Here is a 24,495-nt window from a genome sequence, read left to right on the forward strand (position 1 = left end):
TTGAAGAAATATTAAAAAAGATAGAATATTATATTTGCCTAAATGAGAAATGGAGAAACGTGTTTTTTTAAGATGCAGAAAGCAGCCCCAGTCTCCCTGCCTGCAAACAGAAACTGAGGAGGCATCTTTTAGAAATGCAGATTTGATAATCCATTCAAGACAAGATATTTTGAAACTGCTTAAAGCAGTTTGACAGCTAACAAAAGCAGAGTGATAGGATTGGAAGTAGCCCCTCACTCAAGATCCAAAACAGGATGAAAGCCATTAAGCCACAACAGGAATCGCCCAACACCTTTTCCAGAACACAAGCCTCTTCATTGTACACACACACCCAGCAGTTCAAAGTCACAGAAAGTTCTGTGGGAGTTCAGATAAACAATAAGACAGAGGTTGACCAGATTATCTCAGAGGAGCACCTAGGATTTGCTTTCCTCTTTTGCCTATAGAGCCAGCTATGACCCCTACATGACCCCATAGGAATCTGACAACAGCCAATAGAATATTAAAGGACATGTTCTTGCACAGGAACAGGAAGCTCAAGTACAAACCCAAAGAAGATATAAAACATCCCTACTCTCAACTCCATTTTGTCAGCTGCACCAGAACCACAAACCCTGCTGGTTCATCATTAAACCATCTTTCCAATCAGCCTCCATATTTCCAGTGTCTTTCTCCCAGCTTGGAACTGAACCAGATGGATATTTCTTCCAAAACAGTCTAGCCCACAACCCTGCAATTCTTTGAAACGCTCACCCACTTACTCTCACTCAATCCCAAACCTGTTTTCATCTAGCTGGGTACAACTACAAATGGGCCTCCACTTAGAGCTCAGCTTCTAATAAATTCATGGATGCATCCAGGGAGATTGTTTGGCACCATTACAGGAGTGGTTTGGTTTGCCTTCTTCTGGGACAGTTATTTAACTTCTCAGTCTGATCTTCCTGATTGTCTCCCATCCTGAACTTGTTTAACTTTTCTAAGTCAGTCAAGGACAGCTATGGCTGCACAATTCTCAAAATGTATCCTTTTGCAATACCTTCTCCATGGCAAAGAATCGATGACTGATTAGTCCAACATGTTTTCCAATGTATTCTACCAGGTCAGCTAAAGAGCTCAGAGCTGCATTTGCCTAACACAATAAATGCGGTTTTGCTCTTGACTAGTTTCACGGGAAAAGATTGTGTCTTAGCACGGGTCTGTGAATTCAGCTTATTATTTAGTTACTTGATTCCTAAAGTAATCCCAGAAAATGGTTTAGTTTCATAACCAAGTTAGCATCCTTTGTGAAACCAGACAGTGAAATGTATACTTTTAACAGCCCAATGAATCTTCTCAAGATTGGGCAAATACTTGTATTTCACAGAATTCCTCCCAATCAGTTGAGCACATCAGATAGAACAGTATCTACTGTATTTCAGGGGGAGGGTTGTCTTTACAAACAGAAATGATAACTTTATAAAATTTGAAGTTAGCAAGGCAGGAACCAATAACAGTGAGGCTAGAAAAGAATGTTATGTACAAAGCCAGCAACTCATCTGCTCATTATCTGTTAACTCAAAAAAGTGGGAGGGTTTTCTTCTTCCTATATACATATATGCTTATATCTCCTTATATTTACTCATATATGTGTTTATATATTATATAATATTTTTGTATGATACCTACATATATTGTTATAACAAAATAAATAAATAAATAAATACATGTGTGTGTGTGTGTATATACATTTGTATATAATAGCTGAATTATTTTCTCTGTAACACATAATCAGTTGCAGTGCCTGTAGTAAAGATTATAATCAGGTCTTGACCTCCCTAGAATGGGCTTTACTGTATGAAATGGGTATGACATTTCTATAGGTAAAGTGGGGTGGAATCCTCTGTTTGTACTCAGCTGCTCTCCCCCCACCAAACCTTGTTAACTGTTTCCTCTTTTGGCATGCAGCAAGGCTTGGATTAAGAGAAGGTAGAAAAACATTTAATATATAAAGTTTCTGCAGTGGGCTGGTGATGAGATGAAGACAATATTAGGGGAAATGATCCACAAAAACAGCCAGTGAGGCATTTTTTGTAGCTTGGCTAGCAGAATATGCAGATGGACCCTGAGAGTCTCCCAAATCACCACGTGCTAAAAAGAGTTACATATGGAAAGCAGAGATTTACTGATGAACCTCACTCTTTAGGTAAATACGTTTTGCAGCTAAGAAGTCTATCTGTTTTGAACAACAATAATTCTCAACATATCTACTATGGGGGGCAGGTTGGGACAGAGACTTCAGTTTTGGACATCTTGATCATTGTCTTATGTTAGTATTTAACACTACCAACAATGCGGCTACCCTTCAAAAAGACTTTGAGTTTGTGTCGGAATGGTCAAAAATTTGGCAACTCCAAATCTCAACCAGCAAATGCTCTGTTTTACACATTGGAAAAAAGAATCAGAACACTAAATACAAATTTGATGGACATGACCTTGTAGATGACCCTCACCCCGTCAAAGACCTCAGAGTTTTCATATCAAACGATCTAAGTGCCAAAGCCCACTGCAATTACATCGCCAAAAAGGCTTTAAGAGTTGTAAACTTAATCTTGCGTAGCTTCTTCTCCAGAAAGATTACACTACTAACCAGAGCATACAAAACATTTGCTAGACCAATTCTCAAATACAGCTCACCTGTCTGCAACCCACACCTGTCTGCAACCCACACCTCATTTCGGACATTGATACAATTGAGTCCAGAAATATTTTACAAGAAGAGTTCTCTACTTGTTCTGTTTCCCTCCCCCAATACTCCCAGCAAAGAGTCAGCCAGAGGCCTCCTTTTCTAATTTAATTTAATTTCCCTCACTTTCTGAATCATCCGAGTCCAGGAGTCCAGGTCCAGGAACCTGGGTCACAAAACTATCCTCACCGCAGGGCCCTTCCCCCGGGGCTGATGATCGGGATGCGGGCGGGCGGGGTTCTGCTCATGGAAGGCCTGCACCAGGTCAGGGGCATGAACATCGGAGGCATCTACCCAGGAGAAATCAGTCCCGTATCCCTTCCACGCGATCAAATATTGGAAACGACCCTTAAGCCAGCGGGAGTCTCGTACGCTGTGGACTTCGTATTCCTCCGACCCGTCCTCGGCGACAGTGACGGGTGCTGTTGGGCACCGAAGGGGACTCGGTGTGGCCTCAGGAACCAGAAGGGACCGGTGAAAGACGGGTGGATCCGCATGGATCGTGGCAGGGTCAGTCGGTAGGCTACCGGGTTGATGACTGCCTCGACAGGGAACGGGCCGCTGAATCGGTGGTCCAACTTCTTTACCGGGCGGTCGGACGGGAGGTGTTTGGTGGAGAGCCACACCCGGTCTCCAACTGCCAGCGGGGGCGTTGCCCGTCGGGAGCGGTCGGCGGACCGTTTGTAGTCCTCCTTTGCCCGATCCAGCTGCTGACCTACCAACTGTTGGACCGAATGCAATTCCGTTAGGAAGGTCTGCGTTTCGGGAACAGGAGAGTCCGGTGGTGCCAGAGGGAAGAGCCATGGATGGTACCCCACATTGGCAAAGAACGGGGTCATCTGAGTAAAGGTGTGCTGAGAGTTGTTAAAAGCAAACTCCGCTAGGGACAGGTAATCGGCCCAGTTGTCCTGTTGCTGGTTGATGAAGCAACGGAGATACTGTTCCAGGATACCGATGACCTTCTCTGTACCCCCGTCGGTCTCCGGATGGTGCGATGACGACAGACACACCTGCACCTCCAACGCGGCCATCAGGCTCTTCCAGAAGCGAGCTGTCAACTGAACTCCGCGGTCCGAAACCACCCTGTCCGGTAGACCATGGAGGCGGAAGATGTGCTGCAGAAGGGCCGTTTTTGCGGCTGTGGGCAGTTCGCGGCATGGGATGAAGTGTGCCATCTTGGTGAGCATGTCCACCACCACCAGCACCGTGGTGAACCCAGAGGACGGGGGCAGGTCCATCAGGAAGTTCATGGAGATCGCCCCCCAGGGTCTGTCGGGAGTCGGCAAGGGCTGGAGGAGCCCGGGAGGGGCCCCCGTGGCGGCCTTGGCTTGCCGGCACAGTACGCAGGATGTCACGTAGGCATGTACATCATGCCGCACTCGGGGCCACCAAAAGGTCCGTGTCACCAGGTGGAGGGTCTTGAAGAACCCAAAATGTCCTGCTGCAGGGTTGTCGTGGCACTGGGTCATGACAAGGGCTCGGAGTGGTCCTGTGGGCACATATAATCGCCCCCGAAACTTGAGTAAGTCCTCCTCCAAGGTCCAAGGAGACGGGGCCCACCTCCGCCTCCTTTGCTGCGACCAGGCGCCCTGGCGCTGCGCCTCGCACCTGGGCCCGCAAGTCCACTGGTTCCCGTGCTGCGCCAAGGCTTCTGCCGCAGCACTGTCCGTGGAGGAAGGGGTCCTGGCGCAGAGGTAATCTGGCTTGCGGGACAGGGCATCCGCCTCCGGTTGTGACCGCTGGAATGTAGGTCACGGAAGTTGAACCGGCAAAACAACGACCACCGGATCTGCCGCTGGTTCAACTTCCGAGCTGTGGTGAGGTGCTCGAGATTCCGATGGTCCATTCGGACCTCCACCTGATGTCGGGCCCTCCAGATGGTGTCGCCAAGCCTCGAATGCAGCCTTGATAGCCAGCAACTCTTTTTCCCAGATGGTGTAGTTGCGCCGGAAGGATTGAGTTTCCGGGAGTAGTAGCAGGGAAAGTGTGCCACCATTCGCCGGAGCCTGTAGCAGCACCGCTCCCAGAGCCACATTGACGTCTGTTTCACCACAAAAGGCCGGAGCGGGTCGGGATGCCTCAGGACGGGTTCCGTGATGAAGGCTTTCTTGAGGGCTGTGAATGCTTCTTGCTGCGGGGGACCCCACCGGAACGCAACCTTCTTCCTGAGGAGCTGGGTAAGTGGAGCCGTCAGTGTGGCGAAGCCCGGGATGAAGGTCCGGTAGTAGTTGGCGAAGCCCAGCAGGCGTTGAACATCCTTCACCCGACAAGGGGCTTCCTAGCTACACAAAGCTTCTACTTTGCATGGGTCCATGGCTATGCCCTCGGGCGAGATGATATGCCCGAGGAATTGTATGGAAGTCCGGAAGAAGACGCATTTCTCCAGCTTCGCATTGAGTTGCTGCTCCCGCAAGCGTTGCAGAACCAGACCGACGTGTCGAAGGTGGCTTTCCCTGGACCGGGAGTAAATCAGGATGTTATCGTAGATAACCACGAACCGATCCAACATGTCTCGGAACACGTCGTTCATGAAGTGCTGGAAAACGGCGGGAGCGTTGGTCAACCCAAATGGCATGACAGTATATTCGTAGTGTCCGTATCGGGTGCCGAATGCCGTCTTCCATTCGTCTCCTTCTCGCATCTGCCCCAGGTTGTAGGCCCCCCGGAGATCAAGCTTGGTGAAGATCGTGCCTCCCGCAACCTCTCCAGCAGCTCCGGGATGAGCGGCAGGGGGTAGTGATTCCGCACCGTAATGGCGTTTAGCCGGTGGTAATCACAGCACAGGCGCAAGTCCCTGTCTTCTTCTTCACGAAGAGGACCGGGGCCGAGAGAGGGGACTTTGAAGGCCGGATGAACCCTCGGGCCAGATTTTTGTCCAGGAAGTCCCTGAGGGCGGCCAACTCGGGCTCCGACATGGAATACAGGCGTCCCACAGGCAGTGGTGCGTTGGGCAGAAGGTCTACGGGGCAATCGTAGGGCCGATGCGGGGGTAGTCGGTCTGCCTCCTTCTCGCTGAACACGTTGGCGAAGTCCATCAGCTCAGGAGGCAAGGTGATGGCAGCGGTGGGGACGTTCTGGCCGGCACAGGTGTGGCGGATGTGATCGACGCACTGCAGACTCAGGAAAGAGATGGCGTTCCGCGACCAGGCCACCTGAGGATCGTGGGTCCGAAGCCAGGCCAACCCAAGGACCAAGGGAAAATGAAGGTCCGCCGTGACATAAAACTGGATCGCCTCCTCATGGTCCCCAATAGCCAGGTGCAAAGGCTGGGTGGCGAATTTAATGGGGCCGGACACCAGTTCTCGTCCATCAATTGTCTCTACCCGCATCGGAGGGTCCACCGGAACCACGGGGACCGCAAACTGGGTCACAAAGGCCTGGTCCATAAAGTTTGTTGTGGCCCCTGAGTCCACCAGCGCATGCGCCTGGAGCCCGTCCGACTGGTTCCCCAACCATATCCGTGTGTCCAGAATCAGATGCCGAGGGGGCCCAGAGTCTACTTCTGCAATGTCCAGTGGGGGCTTAGTACGTGCCCGACCTAGGGTTTCCCCGAGGTCGGGCCTGCTCCGTTTCCCGATTGGTCACACTGTGATTCGGGGACCGGCGTGCGTGCCCCACTTCGCTTTCTGGGGCAAGAAGCGGCGAAGTGGCCGGGCTCCCCACAGTACAGGCACAATCCCCCTTGGCGCCTCCGGTTCCGCTCCTGGGCTGTCAGGCGAGGTCTGGCCGCTCCCAACTCCATGGGCTCTTCCGCAGCGGTTACAAAACGTGGGGCGACCCGGGGTGCTGGTGGTGCAGGAAGTGGGGGTGCAGATGTCGATGGCGGGTCCCGGGGGGTGCAACGGGATGGTCGCCGTTGCAGACGGGCATCAAGGCAGAGACAAAGGGGCACCAAGTTGTCGAGGGTCCGCGGCGCCTACACCCAGGCCAGCTAGTCTTGCAATTCCTCTGAGAGTCCCTCCTGGAACGTGTCCACCAGCGCTGCATCATTCCAGTCAGAGTCCTGGCACAAAAGACGAAATTCGGCGATGTACTCCTGCAGGGGGCGTTTCCCTTGACGGAGTTCCTTAAGGCGCCTGGTTGCCGTCAGCATTCGAACGGGGTCCTCATACATGGTGCGCAGGTGCTGCCAAAAACGCTGTTGGTCCGCCAGCAGGGGGCTGTCCTGGAGCAAGAGGGGCGTGGCCCATCGAGCAGCCGAGCCGGAAAGAAGGTTAATCACGAAGGCCACCTTAGCCCGGTCGTCTGGGAAATCCTCTGGCCTCATAGCCATGTAGAGCTGGCACTGTCCCAAGAAGGTCGGGGACATCTCAGGCTGCCCAGAAAATTTATCCGGCACGGTTATCGGGCACTTGCCACGAGGAGGAGGAGTGGGGGGATGGGGGGGGCTGCAGGCACATTCCCGGCAGCAAGTTGGCCTGCCAAGTGAGCCACTTGCTGCTGGAGCTGTTGATTAGCCGCTTGTAGCTGCTGTAACTGCTGCTGTACCTGCTGCTGGTCCATCTTTGGTGGAAGATGTTTTAGTCGGGGTCTTGGACAAAATGTTCTGTTTCCCTCCCCCAATACTCCCAGCAAAGAGTCAGTCAGAGGCCTCCTTTTCTAATTTAATTTACATAGATAAATGTCCTGGCCACGTCTACCCACGGGCCTGCCAGGTTTCTGGAGATAACGAGGAAATTATAGATAAGGCCAGAATTACTCACAAATATATTCTTCACTCCATTGATACAGTTTGCCCGCGCAAATTCATTGCTTTGTCCAAGACAAAAAAACCAGGAAGTCCCGCCTCCTATTTATAGTCTCTGCAGATGTCACTGCATGACAATCATTACTTGGCTTTATCTCAACGCTGCTTCTGCTGCGCGCGCCGGTCACGTCTGTGCAGTCTTGCATCACTCCAAAACTGTTCTTGGGGCGTTGCCAAATCAGAAGAAGGCTCCAGAGAATCAGGCCTTGCCGGCCCCTCCTCCTCCCTTTGAGTGGGTGCCAGGGAGGGAGAGCGCTCAAGAGAAGCAGGGCTTGCCAGGTCTTCTCCCTCACTTTCTGAATCATCCGAGTCCAGGAGTCCGGGTCCAGGAACCTGGGTCACAACACTAGTCCTCTGATCACAACAAAATACCTTATGCCACCAGATTTTAAATCCTGGGTTTAGAAAATTTAGAAATCCGCCACCTTTGGCATGACCTGAGTATAACTCATAAAATCATCTGCTACAATGCCCTTCCTGTCAAAGACTATTTCAGCTTCATTCGCAACAATACACAAGCATACAATAGATTTAAGCTTAATGTTAACCGCTCCAATCTTGATTGCAGAAAATATGACTTCAGTAACAGAGTTGTTAATGCCTGGAATGCACTACCTGACTCTGTGGTTGTTATGTCCTGCACCGGCAGTGGCGGCCCTAGTGGTGGAGATGGTTTCTTGTTCTGTTCTGATTGGCTCCCGCTTTGACAGCCGAGTATAAAAGGGCTGTCAAAGCAGGCGCGCTGTTTTTGTGTTGTTGCTGGTCTCTGTGAGTTAAAAATAAACGCTATGTGTGAACATCTGTGGAGCCTCAATTATTACGGAATCCACAGAATATAATACTGGCGACGAGGACTGAGGAAAGTACGTGAGTTGCCGAGCTGCTGAGCGAGCCAAAGTGTGAATTTCTCCTCAGAGCTATTCAGATCCCTGTCCTACAGAGCAAACCATGGCATCGCCTCAGAACTTTGTGCCTTTTAACCCAGCGACTGAATCGTGGGAGGCGTTTGTAGCCCGTTTTGAATGCTTTCTTATTGCCAATGAAACCTATCTAGTTTCAAACCTATCTAGTGAAAGGAAGAGTGCTTATTTCCTGGGTTTCTGTGGGGCAGAAATGTTTGAGACAGCCATGACATTGATGGCCCCCCAGTCAATTCATGCAGGGACTTGGGATGACTTCATGACTAAATTAAAAAGACATTATGCCCTGACACCCTCCAGAATCGCCTGGCGGCAGCTGTTTTAATCCAAAGATCAGGCTGAGAGGGAATCGATAAACCAGTATGTAGCCGCTTTACGGAAAGTGGCGCGCCATTGCGAATTTGTTGATCTGGATGATTACCTTTTGGACCGGCTCGTCAGCGGTGTCCGGGATGAACGCCTCAAGCGGCGTCTCATCGCTAAGCAGGACCTCACATTTCAGATGGCATTAGATGAGGCATGTGCCTCAGAGCTGGCCACCCTCTCATTAGCTGATATGCCTCGAGGGCAGAGCCCGCAGATAACAAAAGGAGCAACAATTCATTTCAGCGAAGCTGATCCGCTATATGAGGAGGAGGAGGAGGAAGACGCTGTCCATCGCCTTAAAGAGGTTAAGAAACCAAATACTCATGCGGGAGATAGCCTCCCTCTGACTGGCTGTTTTGGGTGTGGGGGAAATCATATGCGAGCCGCCTGTAATTTCAAAGAAACAATTTGCCGCCGTTGCGGCCGACGGGGCCATATTGCCCGGGTTTGCCGATCGGTCCAGCCTGAGAGGGTTCCACAAAAGGGTCCGTCAGCCGGCCCTTCTCTTGGAAGACGATCTCACCTGAGATCCAGGAGGCCGCAGGATGACTGCTATGCCATTTTCCGTGATGAGATGGGAGGAACAGGGATCAGGTGGCGATCTGAGGAACCGGTCCAGCAGAAAATCCGAATTTCCGTCCTGATCGAAGGGCGGCCATGCCTGATGGAAGTTGATACCAGATCTGAAACTTCCATTGTCTCCTGGAGCACGATAAAGCGTCTGGTGCCTACTATCGCTAAGAAGCGTCTGAAGCCTTGTACGCTGTTATTAAAAGACTATCAGGGACGGCCAATTCCCATTGTGGGTAGTGGGAAATTCAGGGTACAATTCAAGAAATTTGTAGGCCGCCTATCACTGGTAGTTGTAGATGACTCATTGCCTAGTCTTCTGGGGCTTAATTGGTTCGAAGCCCTGGGTTTGACTATTCAGGGTGTTAACTCGATTGGAACTAGTCAGCTGGATACACTGGTCAGGGAATTTCCCACTGTGTTCGATGACCAGTTGGGAAAATATACCGGAATGCCTGTTTCATTTAACTTAGACCCTAGGGTGGTGCCACGCAGATTAAAACTGCGCCGGGTGCCATTTGCCCTGAAGCCTAGCCTAGGGTGGATGCAGAATTGGACAAACTCATTGCCCAGGGCATTTTAGAACCAGTAGATTATGCGCAATGGGAGACCCCCATTGTGACTCCCATTAAGGCGGATGGTTCAATCCGCATCTGCGCCGACTATAGGGCAACATTAATCGAGCATTACAAGCCCATGCATATCCAGTGCCAGTGGTGCAGCATCAAGGATCCATCTTCGCGAGGCTTGACTTAGCACAGGCATACCAACAATTGCCTGTGGATGAGTCCACAGCGGCAGCACAGACGATTGTCATTCACCAAGGGGCGCTCAAGTGCCGCCGCCTCCAATTTGGCATCAGTGTGGCCCCGGGGTTGTTCCAATGCCTCATGGAACGCCTACTCCACGGAATACCTGGGGTAGTGCCATATTTCGACGACGTGTTGGTTTTGGCAGCAAGCACTCCGGAACTGATGTCCAGACTACGCCAGGTGCTAGTTAAGTTCAGGGATGTGGGGCTCAAAGTTAAGAAAAGCAAGTGTGTAGTTGCTGTGCCCCAGGTAGAATTCCTAGGGTTCCTAGTGGATAGGTCGGGTTTACACCCCACTACGGCCAAGACCAAGGCAATCCTTGATGCGCCGACACCCCGTAGCAAGTCAGAGTTACAGGCATTCCTGGGGCTCTTAAAATTTTACGCAATCTTTCTGCCACACAAGGCTTCGGTTGCAGAGCCTCTCCACCGCCTATTGGATAGCAGGTCCCCTTGGGTTTGGATGTGAATGCTGCTGCTGCTTTCCAGGCTGTCAAGCAACTCTTGGTGTCTAACACAGTTCTTACATAGTTCAACGAAAACCTGCCGCTTGTCCTCTCCTGCGATGCGTCTCAGTATGGGGTCGGCGCTGTGTTGAGTCATCGGCTGCCCAACGGGTCGGAAGCCCCGATTGCATTCTTTTCTCGAACCTTGGCCACCGCGGAACGCAACTACTCGCAGTTGGATAAAGAAGCATTGGCGTTGGTCGTGGGGGTCAAGCGGTTCCATGACTATCTCTACGGTCGCCCGTTTGAACTTGTTACCGATCACAAGCCGCTGTTGGGGCTTTTGGCCGGGGACAGACAGACTCCGCAAGTACTATCACCAAGAATGACCAGATGGTCGGTGTTCCTGGCGGCTTATTCCTATTCCCTGGTCTATAGGCCTGGGAAACATTTGGGCCATGCTGACGCACTGAGCCGTTGCCCATTGATGACCAAGGTGGAAGACCCGGCTCCAGCGTCCCATGTTTTTCTGATTGACGGTTCCTCCTTTCCCGTTACTGCTTGTGACATTGCTAGAATGTCTGGCTTGGACAGAGTCATCTCAAAAGTTGTTGATTGGGTTCTCTGTGGATGGCCCCAGGGTCCTGTCAGCCCTGAATTGCAGCCTTATAAGCTAAGGCAGCACGAGCTCTCTACCCAACAGGGTTGCCTCCTCTGGGGGCATAGGGTTGTAGTTCCTCCCCCCCTCCGACAGTCCATTCTAGGGACACTTCACCGGGGTCACCCGGGCATTGTTAGGATGAAGGCCCTGGGTAGGAGCTACCTGTGGTGGCCAGGACTAGATAAAGACATAGAGGCCTGTGTGTCAGCCTGTCACTGGTGTCAGGAGACAAGACCGCTGCCGCCTAAGTCTCCCCCTAGAGAGTGGGAGGAGCCTAGGGGTCCTTGGTCCCGCATCCATATAGATTTTGCGGGGCCGTACCAGGGGCAAGTATTCTTAGTGGTCATCGATGCTTTCTCGAAGTGGGTGGAAATCGCACTAATGCATTCCACCACTTCAGAAGCCGTCATTAGAACTTTGCGACGGTTGTTTGTAACCCATGGGTTGCCCGACCTTGTGGTCTCGGACAACGGGCCACAGCTAACGTCCGCCCAGTTTGAGTCGTTCTTAGCGGGCCTAGGAATACGCCATGCTCTCATTTCCCCGTTTCATCCGGCCAGTAATGGCCGGGCAGAACGAGCAGTTCAATCAGTGAAAGAGGCATTGGCCAGGTCGGGCCCAGGGGGCTGGCAGGAGAGGTTGGATGAGTACCTCCTGGGGCAGCATTCCACGCTGTGCCCACTTACGAATAAGAGCCCAGCAGAGTTACTCATGGGCAGGCGTTTGAGGACCACACATAGATTGCACCCCCAATACTCACCTAGTCAGCCATTGGACTCCATGGGGGCAAACAGGAGATTTGATTTGGGGGAGGCGGTGTATGCCCGGAATTACAGCGGCCACCCCCTATGGTTCCCAGGAAAGATCGTGGGAATCACCGGCCCGTGCTCATACAGGATCGAGTTGGATGAGGGTAGAGAGTGGCGCAGACATTGTGACCAGCTCAGGGCCCGGCGTCAGGTCGGGGACTGGCAGCTGCTAGAGTGGGGGACTCAGGAAGAGCCAGGAGGTAGCCCAACCCAATCATCCTGGGCAGAGGAGCTAAGCTCCAAGGGAATAAGACGCCCAGCCCCTGTACCTGATAACCAAGAGGAAGCCTTGTCTGCTCTCCCGGTGGAGGGGCTAGAGGTCCTTGGGCCGGAGAAGTCCCCCACAGAAGAGGCTGAGGAGTTGGGCCAGCCAGTGACCATGGCTACAACGGAGCCACGAAGGTCCAGCCGAATCAAGCGGCGCCCAGCGTATCTCCAGGATTACGATTGCGCAAGCTAGGGGGAAAGAAGTGTTATGTCCTGCACCGGCAGTAGCGGCCCCTAGTGGTGGAGATAGTTTCTTGTTCCGTTCTGATTGGCTCCCGCTTTGACAGCCGAGTATAAAAGGGCTGTCAAAGCAGGCGCACTGTTCTTGTGTTGTTACTGGTCTCTGTGAGTTAAAAATAAACGCTATGTGTGAACATCTGTGGAGCCTCAATTATTACGGAACCCACAGAATATAATAGTGGTCACTTCCCAAAATCCCCAAAGCTTTAACCAAAGACTGTCTACTGTTGACTTCACCCCATTCCTAAGAGGTCTGTAAGGGGCGTGCATAAGAGCACCAGCGTGCCTACCATTCCTGTCATAATGTTCCCTTTGATTGTATCCAATTCGTATAGTTATTTCATGCTTATACTTATATATACTGTTGTGTTTGACAAATAAAATAAATAAAATAAAATAAAGTATGCCAGAATTGCAGTTTTTAGTTTAACAAGGATCAGATAATATAAGGAATCAGTGGAGCCTCATTTGACACCATAAAGCTATTTAACATGGTTTGGTCCATTTCCCTGAGCAATTTATTGCTCAGATCAGGATGATTCCACTCCTACTCCTTGCTTTCCTACAGCCCAACTTCTTGAGTTGGGCTTTCAGTGCTTATCATGGGGTAACAGAGCCAAGGTTTTTTTTATAGGAAGGAAGACATACTCACATTTGTTGGTAGGAGTCACAAGATATCCTGAGTGGGAGGGAGACCACCTGGCTTCTGTTCACAGCATGCAGCACATTTTGGAATGCAGATTGGAACCAGTAGGTGAAATCCTTGGGTTTGAACTTTGCAAAGTTGACAGCTAATTTTCGCAATGAGATGCCAAGAATCAAATCACAATTGTCACTGCTCTGCAATTCTATCTGTCAAGAGACAAGCCCCCCCCCCAATTTGGTAAGTAGGTCAACTCCCTCACTGCCCATTTCTGACACCATCTTCTTCAAAAGCTGCACAGTGAGCTTCACAGTACTTTTAGATGAGGAATCATCTGTCCTGATTGCAAAATAATATTTTGCGGGAGGAATGCTTTTTTCTTTTTATCTGTGATAAAGTATAGGAAATACCATTGCCTGCTAAATCTTGACAATACTGAGTCCTTGAAGACCTCTTCAATTTAGGATTGCTGTATTCAAATTGGGTTTTTTTCTTGCGCTATATAAATCGTACATTTCCTAAATAATAACCTTGATGCATGTAAATATTTTGAATAGAAAAACTGAACATTCAAACTTTACTAAATCTGCACTACTATTAATCTTCTCATCGTTCCCATCACCAATCTCTTTCCACTTATGACTGTATGACTGTAACTTTGTTGCTGGCAATCCTAATGATTTATATTGATATACTGACCATCATTTGTGTTGTAAATGTTGTACCTTGATGAACGTATCTTTTCTTTTATGTACACTGAGAGCATCTGCACCAAGGCAAATTCCTTGTGTGTCCAATCACACTTGGCCAATAAAAAATTCTATTCTATTCTATTCTATTCTATTCTATATTCTATAAATTAGAATATTTATAGAATATAATATTCGACAAATAAATATAGAATAAGAACTATTCTATAAATAGAATATTTAAACTAGAGGTGGCTTTGATGGTGGAATACCACACTGAAGATGGCTACTAGATCAGTGGCAAAGCCCACTTTCTCCCTTGCTCTTTGCTTCTCCATTCACTCCTCTTTATTCTCATATTTTATTTTTCTTGTTTATTCTATTGTTCCATTGCTTTGCTACTGTTATGTTTACGCTTAATTTCTGCATTTTTATTGTTGTAAGTTGTCTAGATTAGCCCCACAGTGAGATAGGCAGAAAATAAATTTAACAAATAAATAAGAAATGTTTAAAATTGCGCACATCTCCTTTAGATTTTATCTTTGTTTGTGTTAAATATATGAACAGCAGCATCTGGTGGAAATTTGTTTTGTCCATCTTTTCACAAGCCTTTTGTTCCCCATCTTTTCCAAACCCCTTAAACAGAATTCATGTACCGCAGCAAACTTATTTAGCTGGTCAAGGAATCTGGCCAGATCTGCCATGGTGTCCAAGTGGCTCATGATCTTCACTAGAAGGCTCCCATCATTCCAGGCTTCCAGAGTTATGAGTAATTCAGCCAACTGGCTTGAAGACAGTTTTGCCAGGACTGAAACCTGAAAATATACATTGTGCTGGTTATAAAAAGTGTCTGGGAAGAGCTGAAGCTCAGGGTTTGCAGTACTTATCTAGAACCACGGGGAACAGTTTCACCTAGTACTGACAACACCAGACTGAGCCAATGCACTGATTTCTGAAGCAGCTGTCACTTTTTCTTCGAAAATTCAAGATGCTCAAAATAAATTCAGCAGGACACACGTAGGAAAAATAAACCTAAGAAAGTGGCCTTGAGACCCTAGGCTCTAGGGCAATCAAGAGAACTATCCAATGCTCCCATTTTGGGGTAAGTGATGAGAAAGGGATTCTTGTTTGCTTGCTACCTTCAGAATTACATAGGTTCACTCACCGCATTAAAATTAACATTCACTGACAAGAACTCTTCAATGCTTGCGAGGGCACTAAATCGGCCATAGTTGCTGAGAAGCCAATGGGTGCTGTTGGCATCTGGAGAGCAGGTAGTACCTAGAAGGCATCAAAGACGAGGAGTTTGTACCCCAGTTTCCCCACAGCAGAAGTTACAGTGCTGACCTCTTCATGAGATCATTGTTTGAAGGTCCATCTAGCATCATACCATGGAATATAGCTGGACTACAGAAACTTATAGAAATCCCAGAGATCATTGAAGGTTTCCTTAGTGGAAGGGTAGGTCAGATGGGGTTTCCTCTGAGTTATCTCCTGCTTTGTCATTTATGGAAAAAAAACCTTTTCTTTCATTCTCTTGCCTCTCTTGCCCCACACTTTGTAAAGAGGTGTGGGGGGAGAATTGGTCTTCCCCCTACCAGTTCTCATTCAGTTGGATGAAAGGAAATATATTTTTTGAAATGTCTTTTTTTAAAAAAATGTTTTATTAGGTTATAGAGTATTATAAAATACAAAAGTAAATAGAAGAACAATGGGAGGAGGGGAAAGGAGAAAGGGAAGTGAGGAAAGATGGGTGGTGGGGAGAAAAAGAAGCATTGACTTCTGACATTTTTTGAAATTTCTTTCAAAGGAGGAGAGAATTTCAGTGAAATTCTCCTGATTGAGATGTGGTATTCTTGCATTCATTTAGTAACAAAGGGCCCCAGTCAAAGCCCAGTTTTCTGTGGAATCCTCCTCTCTCCAGTGGCCTAAATTCCAGTAAATCCTGTTTCCCCAAAAGAGGACATCGCCTCTTCTTAAGAAGCAGGGGTGTGCATGATGAAGAAGAGATTGCAAGTGATACCATGTGTTGGCATCATGACAACACTGTGCCAGTGATATAAGACAATAATACAAATATATAATTTTAAAAATTTGTGTGATTTTGTCTTGATACATATATCATCCCAGATCTTAGTTTGGTCCAATAAATATAAGTTCTTAAATCCAGGATAGGTAGTCCAAAGCCAAGTCCTAAACATGAGAAAAAAGGGTGGGGTTGGTGTTTCGTGTCCACTCTCGATGAAATTTGCTGATCCCGGACAAGTCTCCTCTCAGTTCAGTTCCTGATGACCCATAAAGTCATAGTATATGGCCATAAGGATCGCAAAAAGGCCAGGAAACTGTCGATGATATCACAGTATCAGGGGAAAGAACAGGCCAGGAAACAGGCCAAGGTACCTCCATTGTCTCACTCTCTGCCGGCCTCAGGCAATCCTCCAATAACCGGCTCCAGATCTGTCCAGTCCATGCCCACCAGGGGTTACTCCATCTCCACCACCAACATCCCTGGAATGTCCAGGTCCGGCTCGCTCCAGAGACCAGGTCTCTCCAAGTCTCTCCAAAAACCCGCCAAGAGGCCTCACAAAAAGGCAAGGCCTCCCCCGAGGGGCCGAAGGACGGGAGGAAACAAGGACGCCCAGATGAAAATAGAGGCCGCAACAGGCCATAGCAGGCCGCAAAAAGGCCACCAGGATGAGCAAAGGCCACAGAGAAATGAGTCAATAAAGCCTTCATGGCCAAAGCCATATAGTGGAAACGACAGCAGCGGAAGATGGAAAAAAGGCAGAAGCTATCTGTTAGATTCGGGCAATAACGAGGCAGGAGACCAGGATAGTGACAACAGCTCTTTACTATATGGTGAACCCAGCAGCCAGTGCTGGGAAAAACCTCTCTTTATATACAGTTTAGCCGGAGGCTTCAACCAATCAGCAACGTGCTTTTTTCCCGCCAAAACTTTTAAAGATACATTACACTCCTTCCCTCCCAGAAAACACTTTACCATTATCTGCATAAAATTAACATCTTATTTTTCAACGTAATCACGCAAGTAGACTGGGCGTCTCCTGACTCTTTCGGACCTGCGCAATTCATTCTCTGGGAGTGAGTCGAGCTGACCGGAGGGACTGTTTGTTCCTCTCAGCTCCTCCTCTAGGCCATCCGGCCCTGGATTATTTGCAGACTCGTGCCTGCTGTTTTCAGAAGGAACCGGTTGGCGTCGCTGGATCTCCTGGAACTCAGATAAGTCCCGCGTTTGCCCCGGGTTTGAGTCAGCTGTAGATTCAAACGTTGGGTAGTCAGGGCCTGTTATGTCTGTTTCTGATTTATCGGTTATACGTTTCCTTATCTGGTCTATGTGGCACTTCCATACCCGGCCATCCTCTATCTCTACTAGATATGATTTTGGTCCTGTTATCTCTAGGATTTTCCTGTTACCCAGGTCGGACCTCGCTGTAGTTGTGTGCCCACACTAGGTCGCCTACTGCCATCCCTCTTGTTTTACCCTGTACCCTTTGTAACCGTCTGGTGTGTAGTTTGGGTTTAAAGCGGTCTAGTGCGCACCTGTGCTTCCGACCCATTAATAGCTCTGCCGGGCTTCTGCCAGTCGTGACACAGGGGGTTCTGTGTTGGACGGCCAGGAAGGTATCAATTTTTGTTTGCCAGTCACCTGACCTGATTCTAGACAATGCTTCTTTTGCGCTCCGAACGGAACGTTCTGCAAGGCCATTCGTCGCAGGGTGGAAAGGCGCCGAGAGGACATGCCGGATGCCCTCCTCTGCCAAGTACCCCTCAAACTGGGTTGCCATGAATTGCGGGCCGTTGTCGGAGACTAACGTGTCCGGCAACCCGTGGGTTACGAATAGGTGCCGTAGGACTGAAATCACGGCCTCGGCTGTCATGGATCTCATGAGAATGATTTCCAGCCATTTGGAGTAGGCATCGACTACTACCAGAAAAGTTTGGCCGTGGAAGGGGCCGGCAAAATCGATGTGGATCCTAGACCAAGGACCCTGGGGTCTCTCCCATTCTCGAATCGGGGCCGTTGGGGGTAGCGGTCTGGACTCCTGGCAGGCCTGGCATTTCCCTACCCTTTCAGCAATTTCCGTGTCCATTAAGGGCCACCACACATAGCTTCTCGCTAGACCCTTCATTCTCACGATCCCTGGGTGACCCTCGTGAAGGAGCCCCAATACCTTTTCCCTCAATTTCTCCGGGATCACCACTCGATCCCCCCATAGCAGACACCCCCCTTGAGCTGAGAGTTCCCCACGTTTTTTCACAAATTCTTTAAAACGCCGGCGGAGCGGGCCAACCTCTTGTACCCAACCAATTACAGTCCTTATTGTAATGTCCTTGTCTGAAGCCGAGCCACCTCTTTGGATGTGACTGGGCCAGAGTCCAAAGAGTCAATTAGCAGAACTGGTGTCCCCGGAGTGGGGTCTTCGATAGTCTCGGGTAACGGGCATCTGCTCAGGGCGTCCGCATGCCCTAAGTCCTTTCCTGGCCGGTGTAGTAGTTTGTAGGAATACGCCGCTAGGAAGATAGTCCATCTGGTCATTCTTGGCGAAAGTGCCACGGGCGTTGGGCGGTCGCCTGCCAACAGGCCTAGCAAAGGTCTATGGTCCGTGATGATTTCGAAATCACGACCAAATACATATTCATGGAATTTCTTTACTCCGGAGACTATAGCCAAGGCTTCCTTATCAAGCTGGCTATAATTCCTTTCAGCTGCTGACATGGTTCGGGAGTAATATGCAATAGGGGCTTCTGTGCCATTTGGCAACCGGTGGCTGAGCACAGCCCCCACCCCGTAGGGAGATGCATCGCAGCTTAATACTAATGGCAACGTGCCATTGTACTGAATAAGGAGGCTATCGCTAGATAGGAGATTCTTTATCCCTTCGAATGCCCTAGCTTCCGCCTTTCCCCAAGACCACGCAGCTGACTTTGCTAGTAGTTTGTGCAGCGGTTCGGCAATTGTTGCCTTATTTTTCAAGAATACCGCGTAGAAGTTGACCAGACCTAAGAATGCCTGTAACTCCGTTTTGTTCTTTGGGGCCAGGGCCTTCCTGATGGCCCGTACCTTGCTCTCAGTGGGGTGAATCCCTTCCCTGTCTATTCGGTAGCCCAGGAATTCCACTGATTCAACCCCGATATGGCATTTGTTCAGTTTAACTTTTAGACCGGCAGACCGGAAAATGCCTAAAACTTTTTACCCCTAATTCCTCTAGGTTCTCAGCGGATACCAATACATCGTCGAAGTATGGTACCACCCCTGGTAGTCCTTGCAATAGCCGCTCCATGAGGTTCTGAAATAACCCTGGAGCCACACTAACCCCAAACTGTAACCGGGTGCACTTAAAAGCCCCTCTGTGAGTCACAATTGTCTGTGCTTCGGCTGTGCTGCTATCTACGGGTAGCTGTTGATAGGCTTGGGCCAAGTCTAGCTTGGCAAAAACTTGCCCTTGCCCCAATGAGTGCAGTAAGTGCTGTACCACTGGGACGGGGTAAGCACTCTTTTGCAGCGCTTTGTTAAGCGTTGCCTTATAGTCAGCGCAAATCCGGACCGACCCGTCCGGTTTGACTGGGGTGACTATAGGGGTCTCCCACTTAGCATGGTCAACTGGCACTAGAATTCCCTGGTTTACTAGTTTGTCCAGTTCCCGGTCAATCCTGGGCTTTAGGGCGAACGGGACCCTCCTAGCCTTTAGACGGATAGGGGCAACTTGGGGGTCTAAGTTAAAAGAGATAGGGGTCCCCGTGTACTTGCCCAGGCAGTCTTTGAAAACGTCCCCAAATTCCTTCATGAGTGCGTCTTTGAGGTCGACTTCGTTTCTGAAGATTCCAGTCACTCCCATGCCCAATGCTCGGAACCAGTCCAGACCCAATAAGCTTGGCAGGGTCCCATCGACGATGGTGATGGGCAGAGTTTTCTTGTATTGTCCATACTCGACGTGGACGGACGTTACCCCTCGAACAGGGATGCGATTCCCTTGGTAGTCTTGTACCTTTAATTTCTGTGGTTGCAGCTTGCGCTTTGCGATGGCGGGTAAGGCTCTCACGAGATTGTCCCAGGACATGATCGTGATCGATGAGCCGGTGTCCACCTCCAATCGGCACGGCACCCCCTCAATCTTTGCTTTTGTAAAGATTTTTTTCTCTAGGCGTGTTGATGCGTGACCCACTCTCACGACAGTCTGATTCAACTTCGCGCCTTTTTTAAACTGACCACTCGCGGGCCGCTTCGCCGTTCCCGCGCTCTGATTGGCCGGTTTGAATTTTTGGCGGGAAGGTTGGGGTGCTCGACAGGCCTGTGCTATGTGCCCCTTCCTTTCGCACCGCCGACACACCGCATCCTTAAATTTGCATTGTTGTCGTTGGTGTTGCCCTCCGCAACTTGCGCAGTCACCCTGGTCTTCTTTCTCCGGCCTCCCGGTGTGGAAGACTCCTTCCTCTTCCTCACCGTCCGACTCAGCCTGGATCTCTCATTGTGGACCGGGGTTGATTTCGCACCAGCCGTTGGTGCGACCTGCTTTTGTAGGGTTTCCCCCGCTTGTGTAGACATCTCGTGAGCCCTGGCTCCGTCCAAGGCGTTTGCCAGCGTTAGGTTGCTTTTAGACAGCAGCCGCCTCCACAAACGGATGTCCCTGACCCCGCGGATGAGTTGCTCCAGCAATGCCTCATCCAAGTCTCGGTACTCGCAATGTTTTGAGGCTTTCCTCAGGGCGGCCATGTATGCGCTGATGGACTCGCCCTCTTGCTGTCTGCACTCCCCGAATTCGAACCGTTGCACATACTTGGACGGCGTTGGTGCATAATGGGCTTTCAATAAAGTCTGCAGAGTTTGCCACGGTACCGACTGTACCGGCGTTGGCTCCGCCAGGGATTCTGCGGTGTCGAAAACTTCTGGACCGCAGTGGCTCAGGAAATACGCTCGTTTCCTGTTGTCTGAAACTCCTTGAAGTTCGTTCGCCTCGAGGAAACACTCGAACCGAGCCATGTATGACCCCCATTTTTCCTTAGCTGGGTCGAATGGCGCTGGCGGTGTGTAGCCGGACATCGCTGCTTTCCGCCCCTTGTTTGCTGGGTTCGCGTCTTCCTGGTGAGTTCAGCTCTTTTCCTGGCGCTCTTAGCCTCGAGATCCCACCTTCGTCGCCAGTGTTAGATTCGGGCAATAACGAGGCAGGAGACCAGGATAGTGACAACAGCTCTTTACTATATGGTGAACCCAGCAGCCAGTGCTGGGAAAAACCTCTCTTTATATACAGTTTAGCCGGAGGCTTCAACCAATCAGCAACGTGCTTTTTTCCCGCCAAAACTTTTAAAGATACATTACACTATCCAAACGCCAAAAAGGAAAACCGCTGCTGTTCCAATTCGCCACTTCCCCTCCGCTGCAGTTCGCATTCACAGCCGAGGGAAAGGGCCCAACATCCCCGACCAAGGTAGAAAACAGGCCGGCTCACCACCCTCCCGGCGCCACAAACATGGCCGCCGCCATCCGCCGCTCACCTTCCCGGGTCCGTTCCTGGCAGCCGTGGGGCTTAAGAGGTCCGAAAACCTCTCTCATGGCTGCCTGAAACTTCAGATCTTCTCATCGGGGGATGAGCGGTTAAGCAGGCGGCCAGGAGCGCTGCCATATAAGATCTGGGTCCTGGATATTGACCAGGAGATTCATCATGACTGTCCATTGACCGGATTATTATACGTCTGTCCTTAACTGAGGACTAATTTTATATTATCATCTTAGCCAATTTCGAGATGGAGCTAGTTTTTTTGGCCGATTTTATTATGCGATATTCCTCAATTGAACTCTTGCGCCTGCGAGGTGCCCCCGCCTCGCAGGAATGGCCCTCTACGTTACCGAGGGCTGGCCTCAATGACGGGTCTTGGGATCCACAGAGGTGGCATGCGTGTAGAAAGAACTTGTGGGGATTTTTAGATAGGGAATTTTAAGGGGAGGTAAGGCGGGTGCTGGGGTAGCCCGCCGAGGAGGGGCCAGTCACTGCGCGTGTTTGCGGCGGGGTTTTAATAGGTCAAGGTTTCGGGAGGTGAAGTTCCTGACGATAAGTGTGGTTCCATCTGTGTGGTTAGTGGGAGAGGCAGATATGGCGGGGGCGTGTCGAGAGTTGGGAGCACGTGTTCGATGTCTGAAAGCGATCACGTGCTCCGCCCTCAGTTCCTACCCGTTCCTCGGGCGGCCATGATCCTCAGAGCTTGGATCTTGGTTGATGTTATGTAATGCCGGTCCGTGGCTAATAAAGCTCCCTGATCTGCGATCTTATTCAGGGGAGTCCGGACCTTATGGGCATTACGGAGACCTAGTTGGGCCCAGAGGGGGTTCCTTGTTGAGCTTTGCCTTCCAGGTTTCCGAGCATTTCATCAGCCGAGGGTCCAAGGTAGGGGTGGGGGGGTGGCGGTTGTCATTAAGGAAGATCTAGAGCCGAGGGAGGCCACTGTCCCTCAGATTGCCAGCTGTGAATCCCTCTATGTGAGGTGGGGCCATAGGAATCAGTTGGGCTTGTTGATCGCGTACCTGGCTCCTTGCTGCGTGACACAGCCCTGCCCGAGCTGTTGGAGGTACTTGCCGCGGTGGCGGTTGAGACCCCCAGACTTATAGTCATGGGGGATTTCAACCTACCATCAGCTGGCTTGTTATCGACTGCAGCTCGGGAGTTCCAGGCTTCCATGACGGCCTTGGACCTGATTCGAGTAAATGATGGCCCTACACACATGGGGGGAGGCACGCTGGATTTGATTTATATCTCTGGACAATGGTTAAATGATCTGGAGTTAGGTGATTTAGTAACAGAACCTATGTCATGGTCCGATCATTTTCTCCTTCGCCTAGACTTCCGAACCGCCACTCACCACGCGGGAGGCGGAACCTATACGTTGGTTCCGTCCCAGGCGCCTGATGGACCCTGAGAGGTTCCTGATGGAGCTTGGGCCATTCCTGAGGATCTGGCCCACGGCACGACTGAGGAACTAGCCGCGGCCTGGGAACAGGCGCGGCTGGGGCCCTGGACCGTGTCGCGCCTTTGCGGCCTCTGACCCGGCGCAGATCTCGTCCGGCCCTTGGTTCTCTGAGGAGCTGAGGGAGATGAAGCGGAGAAGGCGCCTAGAGAGCACCTGGAGGTCCAGTCGTTCGAAGCTGATCGGACACTAGTTAGGTCCTATTCTAGGACCTACCTGGTGGCAATGAGGGAGGCGAGGCGTTCGCCTCCACCCTCATTGCGTCGGCAGATAACCGCCCGGCCGCCCTGTTTCGGGTGACCCGCTCCCTCCTTCATCAGGAGGTGCGGGATGACCCTTTGCAGGGACGTGCCGAGGAGTTTAGTGGTTATCTATACGATAAAATCGCTCAGCTCCGGGATGGTCTGGACCGAAATTGGGATGATCCAAGCGAGGGAGAGGAGGCACGTCTTGTTGAGCCTGTTTGGGATGAGTTTGACCCTGTGGCTCCCAAGGACGTGGACAGGTTGTTGGGGAGACTTCACGCCACTACATGTTTACTGGACCCGTGTCCTTCCTGGCTGGTACTGGCCACTCAGGAGGTGACACGAGGCTGGCTCCAGAGGATTATCAATGCTTCTTTGTTGGATGGGGTTTTCCCTGCCGCCTTGAAAGAGGCAGTGGTGAGACCCCTCCTCAAGAAGCCCTCTTTGGACCCAGCTATTTTGGGTAATTACCGTCCAGTCTCCAACCTTCGCTTTGTTGCGAAGGTTGTAGAGAGTGCTGTGGCGCGACAGCTACCCCAGTACCTGGATGAATCCGTCTATCTAGACCCATTCCAGTCCGGCTTCTGACCCGGATACAGCACGGAGACAGCTTTGGTCGCATTGGTGGATGATCTCTGGAGGGCCAGGGATAGGAGTTATTCCTCTGCCCTGGTCCTATTAGATCTCTCAGCGGCTTTTGATACCATCGACCATGGTATCTTGCTGCGCCGGTTGGGGGGATTGGGAGTGGGAGGCACCATGTATCGGTGGTTCTCCTCCTATCTCTCCGACCAGTCGCAGACGGTGTTGACAGGGGGGCAGAGGTCGACCGCGAGGTGCCTCACTTGTGGGGTGCCGCAGGGGTCGATTCTCTCGCCCCTTCTGTTCAACATCTATATGAAGCCGCTGGGTGAGATCATCAGTGGCTTCGGGGTGAGTTACCAGCTGTACGCTGACGACACTCAGCTGTACTTTTCCACCCCGGGCCACCCCAATGAAGTTGTTGAAGTGCTGTCCCGGTGTTTGGAAGCCGTACGGGTCTGGATGGGGAGAAACAGGCTCAAGCTCAGGACTTCGTCAACTTCCGGACCTCCGAACCTTTCGCCGCGAGCTTAAAACCTATTTATTCATCTGCGCTGGACTGGGTTAGTGTTTTAATGGGTTTTAATGGGTTTTTAGTTCCAAATTTTAATTCTGGCCAATTTTAATAAGTTTTTTAATTGTATTTTTAATCTGTATTTATAGTATTGTATTTTTATTTGGCTGTGAACCGCCCTGAGTCCTTCGGGAGAAGGGCGGTATACAAATGTAAATAATAAATAATAAATAAATAAATAAGCTTAATCCCTCCAAGACGGAGTGGCTGTGGATGCCGGCATCCCG

The 24,495-nt window shown here is 50.4% G+C and overlaps 1 protein-coding gene across 1 annotated transcript in view; it reads right to left on the minus strand.

The window, feature by feature from the left end:
• LOC131185294 (uncharacterized) overlaps window positions 1-24,495 on the minus strand; it is a 210,222-nt gene that overhangs the window by 69,266 nt on the left and 116,461 nt on the right. The window contains exons 33-35 of the mRNA XM_058157710.1: window positions 15,057-15,172; window positions 14,548-14,706; window positions 13,212-13,411 (exon numbers count right to left, since the gene is read on the minus strand). Coding sequence (XP_058013693.1) covers window positions 13,212-13,411; window positions 14,548-14,706; window positions 15,057-15,172 — 475 coding nt within the window. The remainder of the gene's footprint in view (window positions 1-13,211; window positions 13,412-14,547; window positions 14,707-15,056; window positions 15,173-24,495) is intronic.

Source organism: Ahaetulla prasina, chromosome 14, assembly GCF_028640845.1.
Source record: "Ahaetulla prasina isolate Xishuangbanna chromosome 14, ASM2864084v1, whole genome shotgun sequence".
Lineage (NCBI taxonomy): Eukaryota > Metazoa > Chordata > Lepidosauria > Squamata > Colubridae > Ahaetulla > Ahaetulla prasina.